The sequence below is a fragment of the Lathamus discolor genome, chromosome 3 (assembly GCF_037157495.1).
Source record: "Lathamus discolor isolate bLatDis1 chromosome 3, bLatDis1.hap1, whole genome shotgun sequence".
In the NCBI taxonomy this organism is placed as follows: Eukaryota; Metazoa; Chordata; class Aves; order Psittaciformes; family Psittacidae; genus Lathamus; species Lathamus discolor.
The window spans coordinates 105245317-105264218 of NC_088886.1; the positions used below are offsets into that span (position 1 = coordinate 105245317).

At 37.0% G+C, this 18902-nt stretch overlaps 2 protein-coding genes across 4 annotated transcripts in view; one reads left to right on the forward strand and one right to left on the reverse strand.

The window, feature by feature from the left end:
• CTNNA3 (catenin alpha 3) overlaps positions 1-18902 on the reverse strand; it is a 505620-nt gene that overhangs the window by 273656 nt on the left and 213062 nt on the right. The window contains exon 1 of one of the 2 annotated variants that reach the window (XM_065670948.1): positions 2884-2982. The exons of the other annotated variant lie outside the window; for it this stretch is intronic. The gene's annotated coding sequence lies outside the window, so the exon portion shown is untranslated. Of the gene's footprint in view, positions 1-2883; positions 2983-18902 lie in introns of those variants that run through there. 2 annotated transcript variants of the gene reach the window in all.
• The window catches only part of LRRTM3 (leucine rich repeat transmembrane neuronal 3), an 83359-nt gene that overhangs the window by 680 nt on the left and 63777 nt on the right, over positions 1-18902 (forward strand). The window contains exon 2 of one of the 2 annotated variants that reach the window (XM_065670951.1): positions 199-1730. In XM_065670951.1, coding sequence (XP_065527023.1) covers positions 199-1730 — 1532 coding nt within the window. Of the gene's footprint in view, positions 1731-18902 lie in introns of both variants that reach the window. The other variant, XM_065670949.1, reaches the window with a different exon arrangement.

Sequence of the window (18902 nt, forward strand, 5' to 3'; positions counted from 1 at the left end):
TCTTTTACCCAGCTGTTTTTCAGTATTTCTATAAAGGTATTCTTTAAAAAAATAATGTGAGTAAAGAAAAGAGTGTGAAAAGTAGTTGAGTCGAGCTAGGGATTTTTAAATGATTGTTGAAATAAAAGATTTTAGCATGATTGAAAGAAATGACTGATGTGTGGGGGGATAACTTTTCTAAGTTGTTTTTATTTCCAGGTTTCAATGTAATTAGGCTACTGAGCGGATCAGCTGTAGCTCTGGTAATAGCCCCTACTGTATTACTGACAATGCTTTCTTCTGCTGAACGAGGATGCCCTAAGGGCTGTAGGTGTGAAGGCAAAATGGTATATTGTGAATCTCAGAAATTGCAGGAGATTCCCTCAAGTATATCTGCTGGTTGTTTAGGTTTGTCCCTTCGATATAACATCCTCCAAAAACTAAAATACAATCAATTTAAAGGTCTTAATCAACTCACCTGGCTCTATTTAGACCATAACCACATCAGCAATATTGACGAAAATGCTTTCAGTGGAATACGCAGACTAAAAGAGTTGATCTTGAGTTCCAACAGAATCTCCTATTTTCTTAATAATACCTTCAGACCTGTGTCAAATCTCCGGAATTTGGATCTGTCATACAATCAGCTGCAGTCTCTGGGATCTGAACAGTTCAGGGGCTTAAGGAAGCTGCTGAGTTTACATTTGCGGTCCAATTCCCTAAGAACCATCCCTGTTCGAATATTTCAAGATTGTAGAAACCTTGAACTGTTGGACCTGGGTTATAATCGCATCAGAAGTTTAGCAAGGAATGTCTTTGCAGGCATGATCAGACTGAAAGAGCTGCATCTGGAGCACAATCAATTTTCTAAGCTCAACCTGGCACTTTTTCCAAGGCTAGTCAGCCTTCAAAACCTTTATTTACAGTGGAATAAAATCAGTGTGATAGGACAAACTATGTCCTGGACCTGGAGCTCATTACAAAGACTTGATTTATCTGGCAATGAAATAGAAGCTTTCAGTGGACCTAGTGTTTTTCAGTGTGTGCCCAATTTACAGCGCCTCAACCTGGATTCAAACAAGCTCACATTTATTGGTCAAGAAATTTTGGATTCTTGGATATCTCTCAATGACATCAGTCTTTCTGGGAATATATGGGAATGCAGCAGAAACATTTGCTCCCTGGTAAACTGGCTTAAAAGTTTTAAAGGGCTGAGGGAAAATACAATTATTTGTGCCAGCCCCAAAGAGCTGCAAGGGGTGAATGTTATTGATGCAGTGAAAAACTACAGCATCTGTGGCAAAAGTACTACAGAAAGGTTTGAACTAGCACGAGCTCTCCCAAAGCCAACGTTTAAACCAAAACTCACCAGGCCTAAACATGACAGCAAGCCCCCTCTGCCCCCAGCTGTTGGAGCCACTGAATCCAGCTCTGAACCTGCGCACGACACAGAACATATCTCCTTCCATAAAATCATAGCAGGCAGCGTAGCCCTTTTCTTGTCTGTGCTTGTGATCCTGCTGGTAATCTATGTGTCATGGAAGCGTTACCCAGCCAGTATGAAGCAGCTGCAGCAGCGCTCCCTCATGCGAAGGCACAGGAAAAAGAAAAGACAGTCACTGAAGCAAATGACTCCAAGCACACAGGAATTTTATGTAGATTACAAACCTACCAACACTGAAACCAGTGAGATGCTGCTGAATGGAACAGGACCCTGCACGTATAACAAATCAGGCTCCAGGGAATGTGAGGTATGAACCATTGTGATAAAAGAGCTTTTAAAAGCTGGGAAATAGTGGTGCTTTATTGAACTCTAGGGACTATAAAGGGAACGTTTTTCTCACTTTTCTGGCACAGCTCTTCCATGTCTCTCTTTTGTACATTCATAATACTGGTCATTTTACTCTCATACATAATCAACTCATTGAAATTTAAATACCGCAATCAATGTGAAGCCTGAGCTCTGGTTTAATACAATACCTATTGTACAAACCCTCTCCTGATTTCATTAAAGTCTCTCTTGTTTTTAAATAGAAAACTTCTTTCGTAAGTAATCCACTGCACCTGCAGCTACTGTGCCTCTATGTAGCGATTAAAATTACAACAAGGGGGGTGGCGATCAAGCTCAGTTGTTCCCCTTTCCCACCTCCCTCCTCCTCCCCCCCACCCCCCCCCACCCCAGCCTTTGCTCTGAAACTCACTTTTTGAACCAAGACCAAACTAAAGACCCAGGTACTGTAACATTGTATGAATACTAAGTTGTCTGAGGAAAGAGACTGTGCAGGAGCAGCTCTGAAAGAATGTCCTATTTCTGCCCAACACAAGCTGTAACAAAAAGCCAGTAGGGAGTTAAAGCACTGTCTTAGAATATGAGGTATTGCATCAAAAGCAAAGCAAAGGGAAGCCTAGACTTAAACATTTTAAAATACAAATAACTGCATTATAATGCAGTGTTTTTAGGGCCGATAACAATTAACTGAAACCTGTTTATGCGACTTCATATAAAAGGTGCCAGTGTTTATCCCCTACATCCAGTTGCTTTTCAGAAAGCAGTCAAAAGGCATTCATTAAATGAGTAGAAATTCCTTATTAATGCAATTAGAGGAACTCAAATGTGCAACAGCAAAAGCAAGACCACTTCCTGCACGCATTTGTTTCAGTGCTCATTAGAAATTCTCTTTTCAAGACTGTCAAAGACATTTATGTAGCTGAGGAAACCATTAAATCTGTCATTTTCTTCTATTTCTTTTTATTTGCTGGGCTAGCTTTTTAGGGTTTTGTCATATGTTTTGCACACTGTCCCTCCAATAACTAAATAAAGCTTCATTACTTACAAAGCCAAACAGTATACATTTTAGAAATACTACAACTGCAAAGGGCTTTCAGAGAAAACTGGGTACTCACTGAGCTGAGTGCATCCAAAAATCCTTAAAGAAATCAGTGACAAATTATTTTTCTCTCGTAGCAAAACCCTAACATCATTACAGAATTCACAGATGTTCATCTCTAATGCGCAGTCATTCATCAGTGATTCTCAAAAATACAGATTTATAGCACAGCTACTCCCTGCCCTCCCTTTCCCGAAGTCATGTATTTGTGTTGGCTGCAGAAGAATATAACATCCCCCAGATTTCCAAACAAATCATACCTCCTATTTCGACTATCAGAAGGGGGTAAGGAGGGTGTGTGATTTCATTCTTGAAATAATACAGTGGCACCTATATAGAAGCAAGTCAGTAATCTAATTATCTCTATTTTGTGACTTGATTTGGCTTAGTAAACTGCATGTCTTCAATCACTTGGGAGGGAATGTTTCTACAAAGCAGTTTCACTGCAGCAGATTAGAAAAAGCAAAACCTTAGCAAAATGTTCTTCTGAATTTTTACTGGAAAAAACCTAATCACAGCCAATCACCTTGAAATATGCTAGATACCACTGAAAACAAAGCTAGAACACATCTCTTGAAAAGAACTAATACATTTAAGGGGGGTTGTTTTGTTTTTTTCATATAATGAAAACATTCTCATTTCCAAGGACTGTAGTGAAGAAATAGCCAAGACTAGAAGCTTGAGACTGTACTGAACCCTGCAACACTGAGACCCTGTTTTACTGAGTACAAAGAAGATCCCACACAATTAATAATGCAAATGCTTGAGATGCTTTCCCAGTAGTGAGCAGGCTGTGATTTTTAACCTGAGTTATACCTTGAAAGGTGATAGTAAGAAGCCAATACACATCAAATTATCTTTCCTATTATGGGATTCAGTATTCTACCAGCAGGTCTTGGTTATCTCTGTACTGAAAGATTATTCTGCTGTAAACTTTGTGTTAAGAACCATCTCCATACTTCTAAAGGCTTTAATCTCTGCAGTGGTGACTAATATTAGGTACAGCCAAAACAAGACAGATTTGTCCTAAAACATACATATATTATATATACATACGTATACACACACACACATATGTGTCTGTGTATATATATAAAAATAACAGAAAATTTTGCTATTTAGTTTGGGAGGGCTAACTGCAATCAGAAAATAATTTCAATAATTTCATACTATTAATTTAGAATTTTTCCTCTTTGAAAACATTCAATACATCTTTTAAAACTTGTTAATGGAGTGTTATTGTGAATGAGTTGTACATAACTGAGTTTGACTTTACATGCTTCCTTCTGTGTTTCTTTAAGCCTTGTCCTGACCATAACAATAATCAGAAGGAACCAATCCATAACCTCCTACAGAAAACAATACCCGTAAAATTATTACTAGCTCCCTTGGAAAAAACATTTAATTATGAGCATGAAAAAGAAAATAAAGCCAGTATGTCATTAATCATAGATGGATAATAAAAATAACAATGAAAATCCAGCATGTCTATATTCAAGCACAGAGATGCTCAGATCAACTAATTCATTTATTGCCTGAATAACTACAGATTCACTTTTCATGAATTTCCAAATACATACCAAATGAACACAGATGAATGTCTAATTGCTGCTATAGTCATTGATAATGAAACCACTGTCTACACAACAAAAAACATGCCCAGTATAAGTCTTTGAATCTTCTTGCACAGACTGAGGCCTGCGAGCTGAGTTTTTTATACCCACTCTAGTGGCTATTGCTCAGAAAACATTGTAAACCTGCTTCATAGCATGTTAATGTACATTACAAACTCCATGCTTTCGTATGTGCAAAGACTACATGAACTTAGCTAAACTTGGTCTCATCATTCTCACATTAAACATTATAGAAGTAACTTCCAGAGTCACAAATTCTAATAATCTTGTAGGGAACAACTTGGTCTTAGTTGAGCAATGTTCAGTCCCTGTGAAAGGCTGCCCCTTCCCTGAATATAAACTGTTAAAGCCTCAAGGATTCCAAAGCAGAAATTTCTCCTTTGCTTCTCTCCAGTTTGGGCAGCAGATAAGTAGAATTCTGATCCCACTTTGTTTGGGGTCTGGATATTTTAGTGCCAGTCTCTCACAAAACTGAAAACCTTGCTGGAGTGATGTCAAGGAATCCTCAGAGGATGCATCAGAGCTATGATGGCCCCCAGAAACCTCTAAACCTTAAGGCATTTAGGCACCAGCTCAAGGAAGGAGATGTGACTGAGTCCGTCTAATGACCTGGCTATCCTTTAACGGATCTGATGCTACCTACATATTCCAAGTTTAGGAGAGTAAAAATGCATTTTGAAGGTGTCTGGGGTTTGCTATGTTGTGTTGGAATTTTTATGTTTGGGGGCTTTGGGGGGGGGTTGGTTTTGGTTTGTGGTGGGAGTTTTGCTTGGTTTTTTTTGTGTGTGTGTGTGTGTGTGTTGGTTTTGGTTGTTTTTTGTTTTGTTTTGGGTTTTTTAATCAACTTCTGTTCTGGGGCTACCACTTGAAGACCAGAGCTTTTCAAGACACAAAGTGCAGTTACTCTTCCATGCCTGTTTTCATTTTCATTGGTTTTGCAGTCTACATTTATTTAAACAATGTTAAGACAAATGTTAGTTGGAATCACCACACAAAACTGTTCCACTTTAGTGTGGCACCCCAAAAATCTTAAAATAAATCAGGACTTCCTCTGCTAGACACTGTACAAACATCTTTCAACAATCTCTCACAGTAAATGTTTATATGGTATGTTGAGAAGACAGACAGAAGATGGCAAATAAACATGACAGATTTGAGGTAATTTGCTCAAGATCACACACAGGTTGAGTACTGAGAATATAATCCAGTCTCCTCACACCAGGACATCCTTCTAGCCAGTGGACTACTTGGCCTCTCAAATAAATGACTTAGTTCCTGTAATATTTAAGGGGTATTTCAGAATAATAAACCACACAGACGGCAGGTCTTTGGGAAAAGAAAATAACTAATGCACCAAGCAAATTCAAGGAGACTGGTAATGTTCATTCAGTGTGTTGAGATTACCTCCAGCAATTGCAGAGTAAGAGAATAATAATGAGAACAAGTGGCTTGAGTATAATAAATGCAAGCTTCTCTGCTGGCTGGTGGGTTTTCATTACTCACTATCTGCACTTACACAGTCATCACAGCTTAAGGTTTTGCAATGCTCTTTTTTTTTTATTATGAAATAGTGAACCTTGATATAAAATGCAGTTTCAAGATGAACGTAAATGTACAATAGTCCTGCAAACCAATTAGAAATTTTCAGTTCGCTGCAAGATAATGGTCTTTGCTGTCAGCCAGGCAACTCTAGATAAATATTCTCTCAGATGAATTTCTGTGGAACAATAGTGACATCCAGCGGGTAGTTAGCTTAATCACAGGTATCTATTGTCTAGATAATTCACACAGATGTGTTTGCTCTTACCTCTGCGTTCTTCTGTATCACAAGGTAACAGCATTAAATCCTTTCAGCATACATTCAACTGTATCCATGTATAGGAGTCATAACTTGAATGCAGTGGAAAAGTTGAGAAAATAAGAGTAGATGAATGCTAGCAAGAAATAGTCTATCTAGTGTGTAAGTCACTACTGTCAGTAAAAGGCAAGAAACGTAAGTGAGCTAGGATAGGAGCTGTAACAAATTTGTGCCCACTGATTTAGAACTTATTACTTATAAAACACCACTAAGTGGTGTTCAAGATACTATAAACTCAAACTAATCATTCAGCTTCATAACAGCAAAGATTAAAAAAATATATAAAACTTAGTGTTTATTTTTACAATAATGACAGAAAGATCTTATGAGACGTTAAAAGACAGAGCACTCCTCACCTGGGAACAAGTTAAAGTAACAGCTTCATCTCAAAAATACACAAGAGACAAACCAGACAAGAAGCAAATGATGGAAGATCAAATTCACAAGCAATAGTAAGTTCAAGCAAGGGTGAACTCACCAGGAACAGAAATATGCAGTGCATTTGCTTGGGAAAAGGTTCCTTGCAGCAACCTCTGGTATGTTTTGCGGCAACTACTTTAGCCTCTAAGAGTAACTCTATGCCAATGTTACTGGCAGTTATTTTAAACCAGCGTGAATAACATAAGAATTAAATCAGGATTACAGCTCTACTGACAACAGACAGATTTCACTTCCCTTAAAAAGATGCACAAGAACTCATTGCACTCTGCACTGAATGGAATACAGCTGAATTTTTAATGTCTTATTTACTTAGGTGTGTGTTTGGAGGTCACCTATCTGTCCGTATTATATAGCTTTGATTTTTATTCCTAGCTAGGCTTTCTAGAATGGGTGTTATCACAGTGGTACAGTACAGGATTTTGATGTGATTCTCAGGGTTACAGCCAAACTATTTCTTGGCATAACAGCGAATGGACCACAATAAGGTGCATAAGTGGTAAAACCACAGTGACCGATGAACAGGTCATAAAGTAATAAAGAAGTTTATTCAAGAGAGTTGGGGATGGCTCGTTGATAGCCAACATTTTACTTATCAGAGAAACTGCAAATCTCGTTTAGAATGAGATTAAAATTTCATAAAAGCAATAATTCAAAGATTTTCAAGTAGTCGGCAAAATCTTTTATACAACCAACTCATCACAGAAATCACATCTCCCTATAGTTTCTATTTTGCTTGTATTGTTAGACTACCATGACCATAGCATTAGCATCCTAATGCAAGAATGAGCATTGTTTACTGAGAAGGGACAAAGGGAGAGTTAATCCCTATTTTCCTTCTAAACAACTTTATGAAACTTACTGATGTTATGACAAGAAATATTTAATATTCATAGGAAAAACTACAAGTTTAAGATTCTTCACTACTGAAATCAACCAAACTCCTTAGCAAAACAAAATATTTCATTCTTTACTTACAGCTTCTTACTGTTTTTCAAAACTCTTTTGCTTGCCAAGAAGAAACTGAATGACTGGAGATGTAAACTTGAAAGAGTCCTCCAACAAGCCTCCACATGTGTCACCTTAACCACTAAAACCATTCCCTCCTGTGTTGCTGTATGACTAATACATTGGCCATGTTTCACAGCTTAAACTCCTGACTATATGTCAAACTTCTATTACTTCAGTAGCATTACTAGCAGTATCACTCAGGTCATGTAAGGCTTCATAATTACAGTTCAACCTCGGAAATTCTCGAAGTGTTCTGTGGCAGCCAACCTCATCGTAAGGACATACGAAAATTAAACATTCTAATTACTCATCTGTTCACACTCCAAACAAAGAAATACATGCATTATAAGGTTTATTGCTTCACTAGACTACTGAGAAAATCATCTGCTCAGTTCTGTGTTCAAATCTTTTTCTTCTTCAAACTAACAAAACATTTAACTAGCTAGGTCTCTCAGGAAGCTAACTGCTTAATGCTGACAGAAAAAAAACCCTCAACATGTTGGTATTGACAGCAGCCTGCAGAAGTTGTCACTGTGAACTCAGCCTTTATTAGTTATTCTCACTTGAAATCCATCACTACCTCCTACACTTGTCATGTATTATACCTGCACTATATCCTGCACTATAATGATGTACGAGCATACTAGAACTTTGCATTTTTATGGGCACCTCTATTCATGGGCATAATTATACTGAGAGATGGAAAAGAGAAAAGACTCCGGAAAAGGACTGCATATAGCTTACAGTGCTAGATAAAAGTTAAGAAGGATTACTCAGCTTTTCCATAAGTTAAACTAGTTTTAAAGCACATAAAATCACATTCTAAAGCAAAACTGGAATGCTAAATAAATATTTGTGCATTTCTTAGAAGTATTTTAAACATCTGTTTTTTAAAAACTACTACTGTCCGGTTCTAGGCATCTTTAAACATCAAACAAAACCCTTTCTCACCTAACTTAATGACAGGGAGACAATAAACTTCTTATAATAGAAGACACCTTTTTCACAAATTGTGAGACTGAGCTAATGAGGAATAATAAAAATATATTTAAATTTACTACTTTGTTTTTCTAGTATGTACATTTGCAGTATCTGTAGGAACAATATGATACTGCTAACTGCTAAGATGTACAATGCTCTAGCTGAGTACATTCTCCTGGCATGTATTTTGTGTTTCATGACAAATCACAGGGTGTGTTGTTGGGTCTTCCATGTGTCCTTTATGGTCAGGAACAACTTACTGAATGTCTGAATACCAGTTCTTTAACTAATTTCTATAATTATTCATGCTGTAGAACTCATGGTTCTGATTTCAAATCAGGCACTTATATTTTTCACTTCCTTAAAGGCTGCAAAACTCACTAATCAATTTCAAAATAATGTAAGGAGATTACTATCCCTTTCCTGGTTTAGCTGTAACTCAGGCAAGAAAACACACACAAAACAGTCAAAGGTACAAAACAAGATCTCCAATGGCAGTTGGGCATCCTAGTCGCCTTTTTAATTCTTCTCTTCGTTGCCCTCTAGATTAAAAGTAGCTGTAGATGAAGGAAATGTGAAGACTGAACATGCGTTTTGCTAGAGTGTGGATAATAAGCCATAATAATACATTAGTCATACAATCTCTGAGCCACTGAAAATATAACCATCATAAACAGATTCGTTATTCTGAAGTACAGACTTTATAATATATATTCTAGCATACACATTGTTTCTTGTTGGCTGCTTTGTTTGTTTTTGTTTTGTTGTTTTCTTGTGGGTTTTTTTAACACATGCAGGAACATCTATTTGGCTTGTGATAAATTGTGTAAAAGCTGCAGATAATGAAAGTATAAAAACAGGAATACAGTTTATAAAATGAAAACTAGAGTAAAACTGAAAAACACATTAGACTTCATCTTAATTAGTGTTTTGGTACTAATTTTTCAGTTCTCTATAGATTATGCTCTTTAGTTTAAAATAGACTATAGGAAAGATTTTCAAAGTTGCAACACCCAATTGTGACAGAAGATTATCTCCTCTCCCCTTCTGCCCAGACTCTGAAATTCAAACAAGACTGTGTGTAAGGTCTGACCAGCTGCTTTGACCAGCTTCATGAAGCTAGTTTAAAAAAAAAGAACCTACCCAGAGACTTTGGCAAGTTTTTTTGCAAGTGAAAAGAAGCACTTGTGCCTCAATAATGTGCAAATGCATCATATTAACATTGGGTGGGATGCATACTAGAAAGGGTATATACTGGAAAATTGCCTTCTGATCTATTACAGAAGAGACAGATGCTAATTCCTGGCACACAGTTAAAATCAACTGACCTCAGAAAAATAATTACCTATGGTTTGCTTTAAAAACCAGCTACGGATTCTGAAGTCTGTTTTTTTTAACCAGGTGAGTTTATTCCCCACATTCCTCGCTAATAACAGTCATAGTAATCTTATACAAAAATATTAGTCAAAGTTTGAGATATGGAACGTCTTTTTCTCTTAAAAATAAAAGAATATCAAATAATCATTCCAGCACATCAGATTTTTGTTAGCAGTGCACTATTACTTGTAATATAACACTTTTGTATCACAGTATTAGCCTTCCAGCCATCTGTAATATGAGTCATATTCTCAGAACAGCGCAGGCTTCATTCTGCAGAGCTTCATACCAGCCAGCTTCTCCTGAAATGCACTGTACTATCCAGAATACATATGCACTGCATATAATAGCAATTTCCAACTCAAAAATTAATTTCATGTGCTATTACACCTGTGACTCACAATGTCATATACATACTATCTGCCTTCCAAGAAAGGATCACAACAGACAGGGATGGAAACCCTTCAGTGGTTACTTTTCCTAAGGCTAATTGTACCTATCAGAAACAGTCTTTGTATTTTGGGGACGAAATGTTTACTTCTTCCCACTTGCATCTATCCTTAACAACAGTTTCCAGGATACACTACTGATACAATATGTGGGACTGAAGCAAAAACTATCAGGATTATTATATGGGCTCATAAGCCCCAATTACTAGCCAGTAACTTGCCCTTCATTAAAGAACAGATTTACTTCATATTTCATTTTTACAGCATCTTTCTATTCATCCCTAGTGACACTGGCAAGACAAAAATAGTTTTGCATTTTTCTTAGTCACAGTCACAGAGAATATGGGGGGAAAATGCTAACATTCTAAATCAGAATCTTTATACCTTCCACATTTTGCATAAGTGGCTTCCTATTTTTAAAATACATATGTCAAAAATAAACTATTTGCCAAAGGGGAAGGAATAAGCTTTGCGAGGCAGTCTGTACATAATTGCCAGTAACCACATTCTTTTCACTGAGAGTTTGAGCTTATAGCCAGTGTTTATTTTACAGCTTAAGGAAACCTGCAGTACACAGCTCTGGTGTCTCAACAGTCTCTTACTTTTTTATTAACTTTTGCATATGACCTTTCTTAGGACAAACTTTGAAATATTTTAAAGTGAGAAATCACTGACTATCAGGCTGAGCAGAAGGCAGTAACATTGTAGGTGTAAAAGTGAGAAACTGAGTGTGAGTGGTATGCAGTTGCCTTTAATTTGCATATACTAAAGTTCAGCAGTATTCATGGAGGTTTGTTTTTATGGAAGCTCAGTAAAGGCACAGTAACTTAAACAATAACGCATAATTCCTTGCTATCCAAGTGACACAGGTTTGCTGTAGCCATTGTATATAATAGTGAGTTCTGATGTGTAAGAGATATCTTATAGCAGTATAAACCAATTTGAAATCATAATATAATACACTGCATTCTCAAATCTGAAAGCATGCCGTGTTTGGACTGTAACAGTATCACAAATTAAAAATGCCTATATATCAGTAATAACAATAATTATAATAATAAAAATTAAATGCATTTTACCAAAGCCACAGAACTAATGCTTTGGCTTCATGTATAAACTGACACGGCAAATTCTAAATTTAACAAAGCCAATTTTGTTTAAAGCTTCATCACGCTAATTACATCCATCGAGTGTGTAAAACACATTTTGTCAGCTACGAACAGAGGACTTCAATTAAATTTAAATCCTTATTCAGCACTTTAAGCTGTTAATGGCTCAAACTCATTAATTAGATGATGAAAAGAAAATGCTCTTACATACAGATTCTGTAGTAAGAATTTAATACAAGCACTCATTATTTCCACCTAGTTCATATACTTAAAAAGTGTTCGGTATTTATGTCAACACTCCAATGTGAACAGAGAAAGATACCAAAATAAACTTGCTCATGAATGTACTTGTATACATATTTGGGGCTTGACAGTCATTTCCAAGAGACATGACCTTCTTCCCTAAAAAACAGGCCTCCCAGAATAGCCAGTAGGACACTGTAACCAGCTGTGATCTGCTGTTGATTCAAATTTAAGACACCTTTCTGTGCAGTGCTTGCTATAGCTATTCGATAACTTTATTGCATAATACCAGCAGTTCATCTGAAAAAGTATTCCATGTTCCCAAAAGTTTCCTCAGCCATCCAGCAGCATGGGTATCTAAAACTGACATCAAAGTTCACCTGGCAGGTACCAAAATTCTGCCTCAGAATCAAAATAGAAAACTGTCTTTTCAGCTGTGTGGTTGATAAGGCCATAGCTCGGGGAAACTGGGAGACAGGTATTACTGGCCTTTTTTTTCGAGTCCAGCATTCTTTCAAGTAAGTAATATGAACACTAATGGCAGACTGCACAGCATGCCTGGGCTCGTAATTTTTTATATCATTTTGGATAGATCCTCTATTTTTATTAGTTCAGAAAAACAGTGGAAAGAGGTTTACAGAACTACAGGTGAACTACTACAGCAGGACAAGGGGAAGCATCTGTGTCATAACATAGCCCTGTTCTACAAAACTTGCAAATTTCACTTCAATTTAGCAACATCACGATTTATAAATTTTTGTCCTTGTTGTGGACCAAAGGATTTTCTGTATGTGCTTATAACTTTCAGGAATGTTATTGAAGGGATTTCCCAATTGCAGGACTCCCCTAGATGAGGCTTAATTCTCATAGAAAGGAAAAGTATTATTATATTGATTTATTTTTCATGTTTCTGTCTCCCACTCCACTCCCTTTCTTTCCTCCAGTCTGGGCTCCTCTTTTGATTATCTATTTCCCAGAAATCAAAAGCGACTCCAAGGGCCATACAGAAGTGTACTGCATGCCCCTGAATTTCTAAGTCTACAAAGTTCTGCCCCTGCAAAGCCTTGTTTACAAACAAGCTCAGCTCCAACAGCAAGCAAGCTTTCAGCAACAAAGAAGCATTATAGACATTTTCACAACAGTTTTGAATTACTTCCCCCAGTAGAAAAGACTCATTGATCAAATAACATGTAAAATGAGATACAGTGTAGTGATTCATACCCAAATACTAACAACCAAAAAAAAGGTTTTAGGTATTTGTACCTTCTGCAGGAACCCTATCCTACCAATTTTAAGTGAAAATTAACATAATGTTCACAAATTGTTATGCATGGGAAAAAGAAGTTATCTCAAATTATGGGCCTTGCTGTAACAGGATGATGATTAGTTACAAAGAATTTAATTTTTTCTATCAATGCTTTATTGGGCACTGTATGGACAGGACAGGACACATCCCTGTACAAAAAGGAAACAGTTTTGCCAAAGGTTAATTCCACACTAGCTTAATTATTAATTAATCTCTCCCAAATGCTTTTTTTTTTTTTTCCTTTCTTTAATGTATGTAAAAAGGCTTTTGCAAACAGAAGTCCTCTGATTATCGATAGGACAGTTTTCAAAGCAGACAGCTCTGCTGCAGTGTATTGACAACATTTCTTCAGCTGATCTAGTTAATTAAAATGCATGATTATAACAAGCTGTGTTAGAACTGCAGCTGAATAACCCATGATCCTTTTTTTCTCAGTACCACAGAACTCTGCATATATTTAACAGGGCTGTTTTCAGGATTTAATCAAAGATTTCCAATCTACACTCTCAAACAAGTCGTCTTTCCCTTTTTAAAAGGTTTCAAACAAAAGACTAATTTTTGTGGAGATCCCTTCTGAATATCTGTAGCCTGTGTCCCTTACCTACACCTTACTTAATTTAATGCTTGTTTTATACAATTTAACACTTCCACTTCTCTCTATCCTTAACACAAAGGAAAAACAAACACATTATGACATGTTCCTTCCAGCATAAATCTGTAAGTCCAATTTTGTTGAATAAGTTCAGGAGAACACATTAACAGCTTTGAAGGGGGAGGGTAACAGAGAGATGCAAAAGCTGATAAAAAACCTGTGCCAGGCAGTTGATGAAGCAGGACTGAAGGTGGAAATCCATCTGATATGTAGCATTTACTAACACACTGCAGTGGTGCTGCATGCTAATATATGTAAAACAAAGAAGAAGGGGATTTGCAAAGGAATATAACTTTGAAGATGTATAGGCATTAAATTGTTTGGTAAACAGCCCAGAATAAAGGCTCAAAATCAACCACTTAAAACTAGTGGACACTTGAAAATAGAGCCCCTCTCTATTTCTGTCTATAGACTGTAAAAATCACTGTCATAATTACAAGGCTCATTTAGACAATAATGGTAACAAATGTGGACACCTGAAAAAAAAAATCCCTTCAGTTCAGTTTCAATTCTGACTATATCTGACTCATTTCCTTCAATTGGATCAGTTGGTCATTCACCCAAAGCTAACGTGAATCATTTGTGACAGTATTCTGGAACAATCCTCTATCTCTAACTCAAAATCTCTAGGCAAATACCTTGACTGGGTTGGCCAGTTGGCATCTTTTCCAAGCAGTACTGGAAGTCTCCAGTAAGTTGACATGGCTCTGTATACTTCAGAGAAAGATTCCGTATTAGGCCTCATCTGCTTTAAATTCAGCTGTCCCATGAGCCTACCAAAAATGACTAGAAAGCAGCCATTCTCTAAAACATATTTTCCTTTCTAACGGGCAAATTCAAGTAGACCTCCATGGTGAGACTACGAAAGGGTCCCTAACTGGCAAGACCATACTCATCAGGCATTCAGAGTGGTCTGATTACCTTTGCAAATAACTTTACCTTCTTTTTATGCCACTGAAGCAACACAGATCAGTGAGGAACCACTGCACATCCCTCTTCTGCTGGTTTCATTCTATGTAAGAGTTTGTTTAATGGACAGAACAGTGGACTTTCCAGGTTCTTCCACAGCAGCATTAGCTTTCTCAGTTTTACGGTCAGCTCCATATACGTTATTTTTTAGGAAGTGCTGTTTTGCTTGACAGTAGTAACACTATAAGAACAATATGTAACAGCAATAGCCTTATGCTTTCCTATTCTATTAACGTTCCAGAAATCAAGGCTTGCAGAGCCTGTGGGAAATAAGCCAGTGACCATTAACCTTCACTTTATTTTAAGCTTTTATAATTTTAGGAGTTCAGTTTCAGCCTTGCAGCCTTCAAGCTGCAGAGTTGAGACTGAAGTAAAATACAGCAAAGAGGCAAATGTGTGGCACAAGTTTAAAAAGCTCTTTTCCTGAGACCCCTTGGTCATTTCCCCAGCCATAATGCAAAATTCAGTTGAAAGTCTTTAATGTATTTTTCCCTACTTGGAGTAAATGTGATACAGTTTCAATTTCAAACAGATGAGGGAGAAAGACCTCCGAATCTTCACTAAGAATCCTGTAAGATCACCACTAACTTTGCACCACAGACGTTACCTGCTTTTGTAATAAAGAAATGCCTCCTGGTTTGATTAGTGGCTGGGTCAGTAAATCTCCAGACCTCCCTGAGAGGTTATATTGAATAGGCAACACCTGACTATTTTTTAAACCCTATATTTCTTATCAGTAGACTGGCTGAATCAGGGCTGGAGGGATGGCTAGGACAGCAAACACATCTCTTAATTTTTGCTATTCATATGAATTCAGCACAAAATTCTACTGCTATTAAAAAGCAGGAAAACCACTCTTGTACCCTCATTCTCTCCTTTCTTCAAATCAGATTGGTCTACTGGAACTGAAGACAAGTTAAGACTTTTCCAAAGGATAAGGGTCCCACAAAACTCAAAAACGGAGCTTATTAAGAATGCTCTTGCAGGAGGATTTTTTTGGGTATGGTTACCCATAGAGCTGAAAGGGTGTTTCTGAGAGTTTAACCTTTATAACTAATTCATACAGTAAAGCATCCCAAAAGGTTAGGTGAATTTTACAGACGACTGTCATATGCTGTGGTTTTTAAATCAGCAGTATGAAAGTAGGACAGTGGTACCATGCTGACAAGACGCCTTAGTATTTAACAATTTTCTCACTAAAGAAGCATGACTTGTGGTGGCTACAACAAATCCACTCTTCTCAGTGTCAGCTTTTCAGCACAGCCATTGAGAGAGGGAAGTAAAGAGGGAGAAGAAGCCTAACATACCACCTTTCCTTCTGAACACAACACACAGCAGTTGAAGTGTGCCCTTTCCATAGCATCTACACACTTCTGTACAGCACAAGGACTGAAACATTACACTACTGTTGTTGAGGAGCAGAACCGGAAACCATCAGTGAGCTACGCCTTAGACCTTCACAGACATGCATTACACTAATGAGACATCCAACATTATTCCTGTTAAAATTCCTATTAGCTTTACAGAATTACTCAGTTTAAGATTTACAAAATTGTGGTGACTGTATAGGGTGCAAGGGAATGAAAAGATGATTTAATCATAAACAGCCCTTTTTGCATTCTATTTTTCAAAGCCTTGGTTGATTAAATAATATTCATTAGCTCCTATTACACACAAAAGCTGTAGAAGAGGGCAAGAAGGCTAATCTGTTCAGTGGAAAGGAAGATGGCACTATTGATTCTTCGTGCCTCCTAGGAATTGGGGTCAGGGGATTCAGGACATCTTGACCTGTAGATGAAAAAACAGCTGATAATATCTATGTCATGTCCCAAATCCTCCTCAGGGAGAAGAATCTAGAGCCACCACACTGTAAAAAGGGCTGTTTCTTCCTCTGAGTTTTATGGGCTGATGGCTTTCAGTAATGGATTATGTTCATCTTTTATATCACTGTCTTTTCTATTCTTAATACTCCAGGTGGGAAGGCCTAGCAACAGATGCAGGCAATATTCTGCCATGCTGCAGTGTGCAGCTGCAGGGGAATCAGGCTACAGCCGATGAGCCCACCATTCCTCCCAAACCAAAAGAGGTCACAAACCACCAAATTATTTTCACTTTTCCAGTTCAAGCCAGTCTCCCAGTGAGCCAAATATGTGTTGTGATCTTCGTCTGTCAACCTCCATATTTGTGTTTTGGAAAGTTAACAGCTAAGGACATAAAGATTTTTTCTCAATTATAACCTCAACAAGAAGACAACTCTTTTGTTGTGCTTCTTTCCTTGGTGCATGCAGAAATAAAACTCATCAATCTGGCAAGTATTTTTCTTATTTGCAGTTTTAATATCAAATATTAAAGAACACCAGGAATTTTCCATTCCAATTTTGCAGGAATTTCAAGATGAAAATAAACAGCTCATCAAGTCAGGTATCAATTAATGAATTAAAGCTTACATTCCTACCCATCTGCTTCATAATAGAATAAATTACATGTAATTAGAAATACAAGTCACTTCTTAAAATAATCTTAACAACAAAAATATTGAAGCGCCTTTCATTAGAGTCTTAAAACATTTTATGAGACATTATTAATGCCATTTATAAAGAAGAGACACCTGGTTTTCTTACAGCCTATGTTAGCATTGGAAGCAGAGGCTCAGCCTCCCACTCCCAATCCCCAGCTCTCACTACTAGATCTGTGTGACTGTCTTTTCCACACAACTCAGGGTAATTTTTTTTAATCAAACCAGTGTAGTTTCTGTTCATACTTTAATACCGGTATTCAAATAAATGTTGTACTTGGGAAAAGGGCTAGTCTCTCTGCATTTTAAGAACTTTCTCGGTGACCTCTTTCATGAGATGGGTGGGAAGAACTTCCATCACACAGAGTGATGGATGTGAGTGCCTCACAACCACCAGAGAAACTTCATAGGTTTTTCCCAAAGGCAGGTATGCTAACTCTCAGATGTGCCAATCAGCTTTAACTGTGCAAGGGAGCACGGACATCCTAATCTGTGCAGCTCTTAGCTGCAGCTTAGGAAACCTAGTAAGAATTGCCTTCCATCCAACATACGTGGTAAAAACTGCATCTTTATTTCAGCTGTTGTCTAGCTCCTACTTCAGCAGCAGTCGTGATGACATTTTTGCTTGTTTGATTAATGTAATCTCATTTTATACAATGAAAATTACATATTATTGCCTCTACATCCTTATTCCATTTTTAAAAGCTTATTCATTAGTATTATTTTATCATTTTCTTACAAAGAAAGTGGAAGTTGGGTAGGAGAAAAGTCAGATGAAGTGAGAGTGAAGGACTATGCAAGCAGCAAGTGAGCAACCTCAGAAACTACCATCTGAATTTAGAAAGGTACATATTTTTTTTAATTAAGATATAACTTTAATCCCATAATAGCACACTTTAACAAGTGTTGTTTGAAGATGTATATAGCCTGTCAACCCATAAAATAAAATTACTCAGAGCTTATAATTACCACAGAAATCATGTAGGCCTGTTAAGTTTTGGCAGGCTTTCCTTGTACATTGACAAACATAAAAGAGATGATGCTGGCCGAAGAACTTCAGGGAAACATATGCTTGACAGCATAACACTGCATTGGAAAGCACTGTATGTCTTTCAATAAATAAACAGGCTAGAACAGGCTAAATATTCATTCCAGCAATTATGACCACAATAACAAATCCAGAGTTCCAGGTTTTTTAGTTTTGAAAGACTCATTCCACTTTGTGAATGACTATTCCTTCTAAAGTGGCTCAGGATCTGATTGCTTAAAGATTCATGTACATTCAGATTATTGCAAAATTATTATTGAGAATGCATATTCAGACTAATGCTTTCTATATATTGAAAAAATTACTAAAATCAGACTTTGTATTTATCATGTAGTAGTAATTTTTTTTTTTTGTTAACAACAATGGAAATAATTTTGTATTTATAGTACCAGACAAAAATCTGTTTCATTGCTAAACTCTGTATATTGATTTCCACTATCTGTCC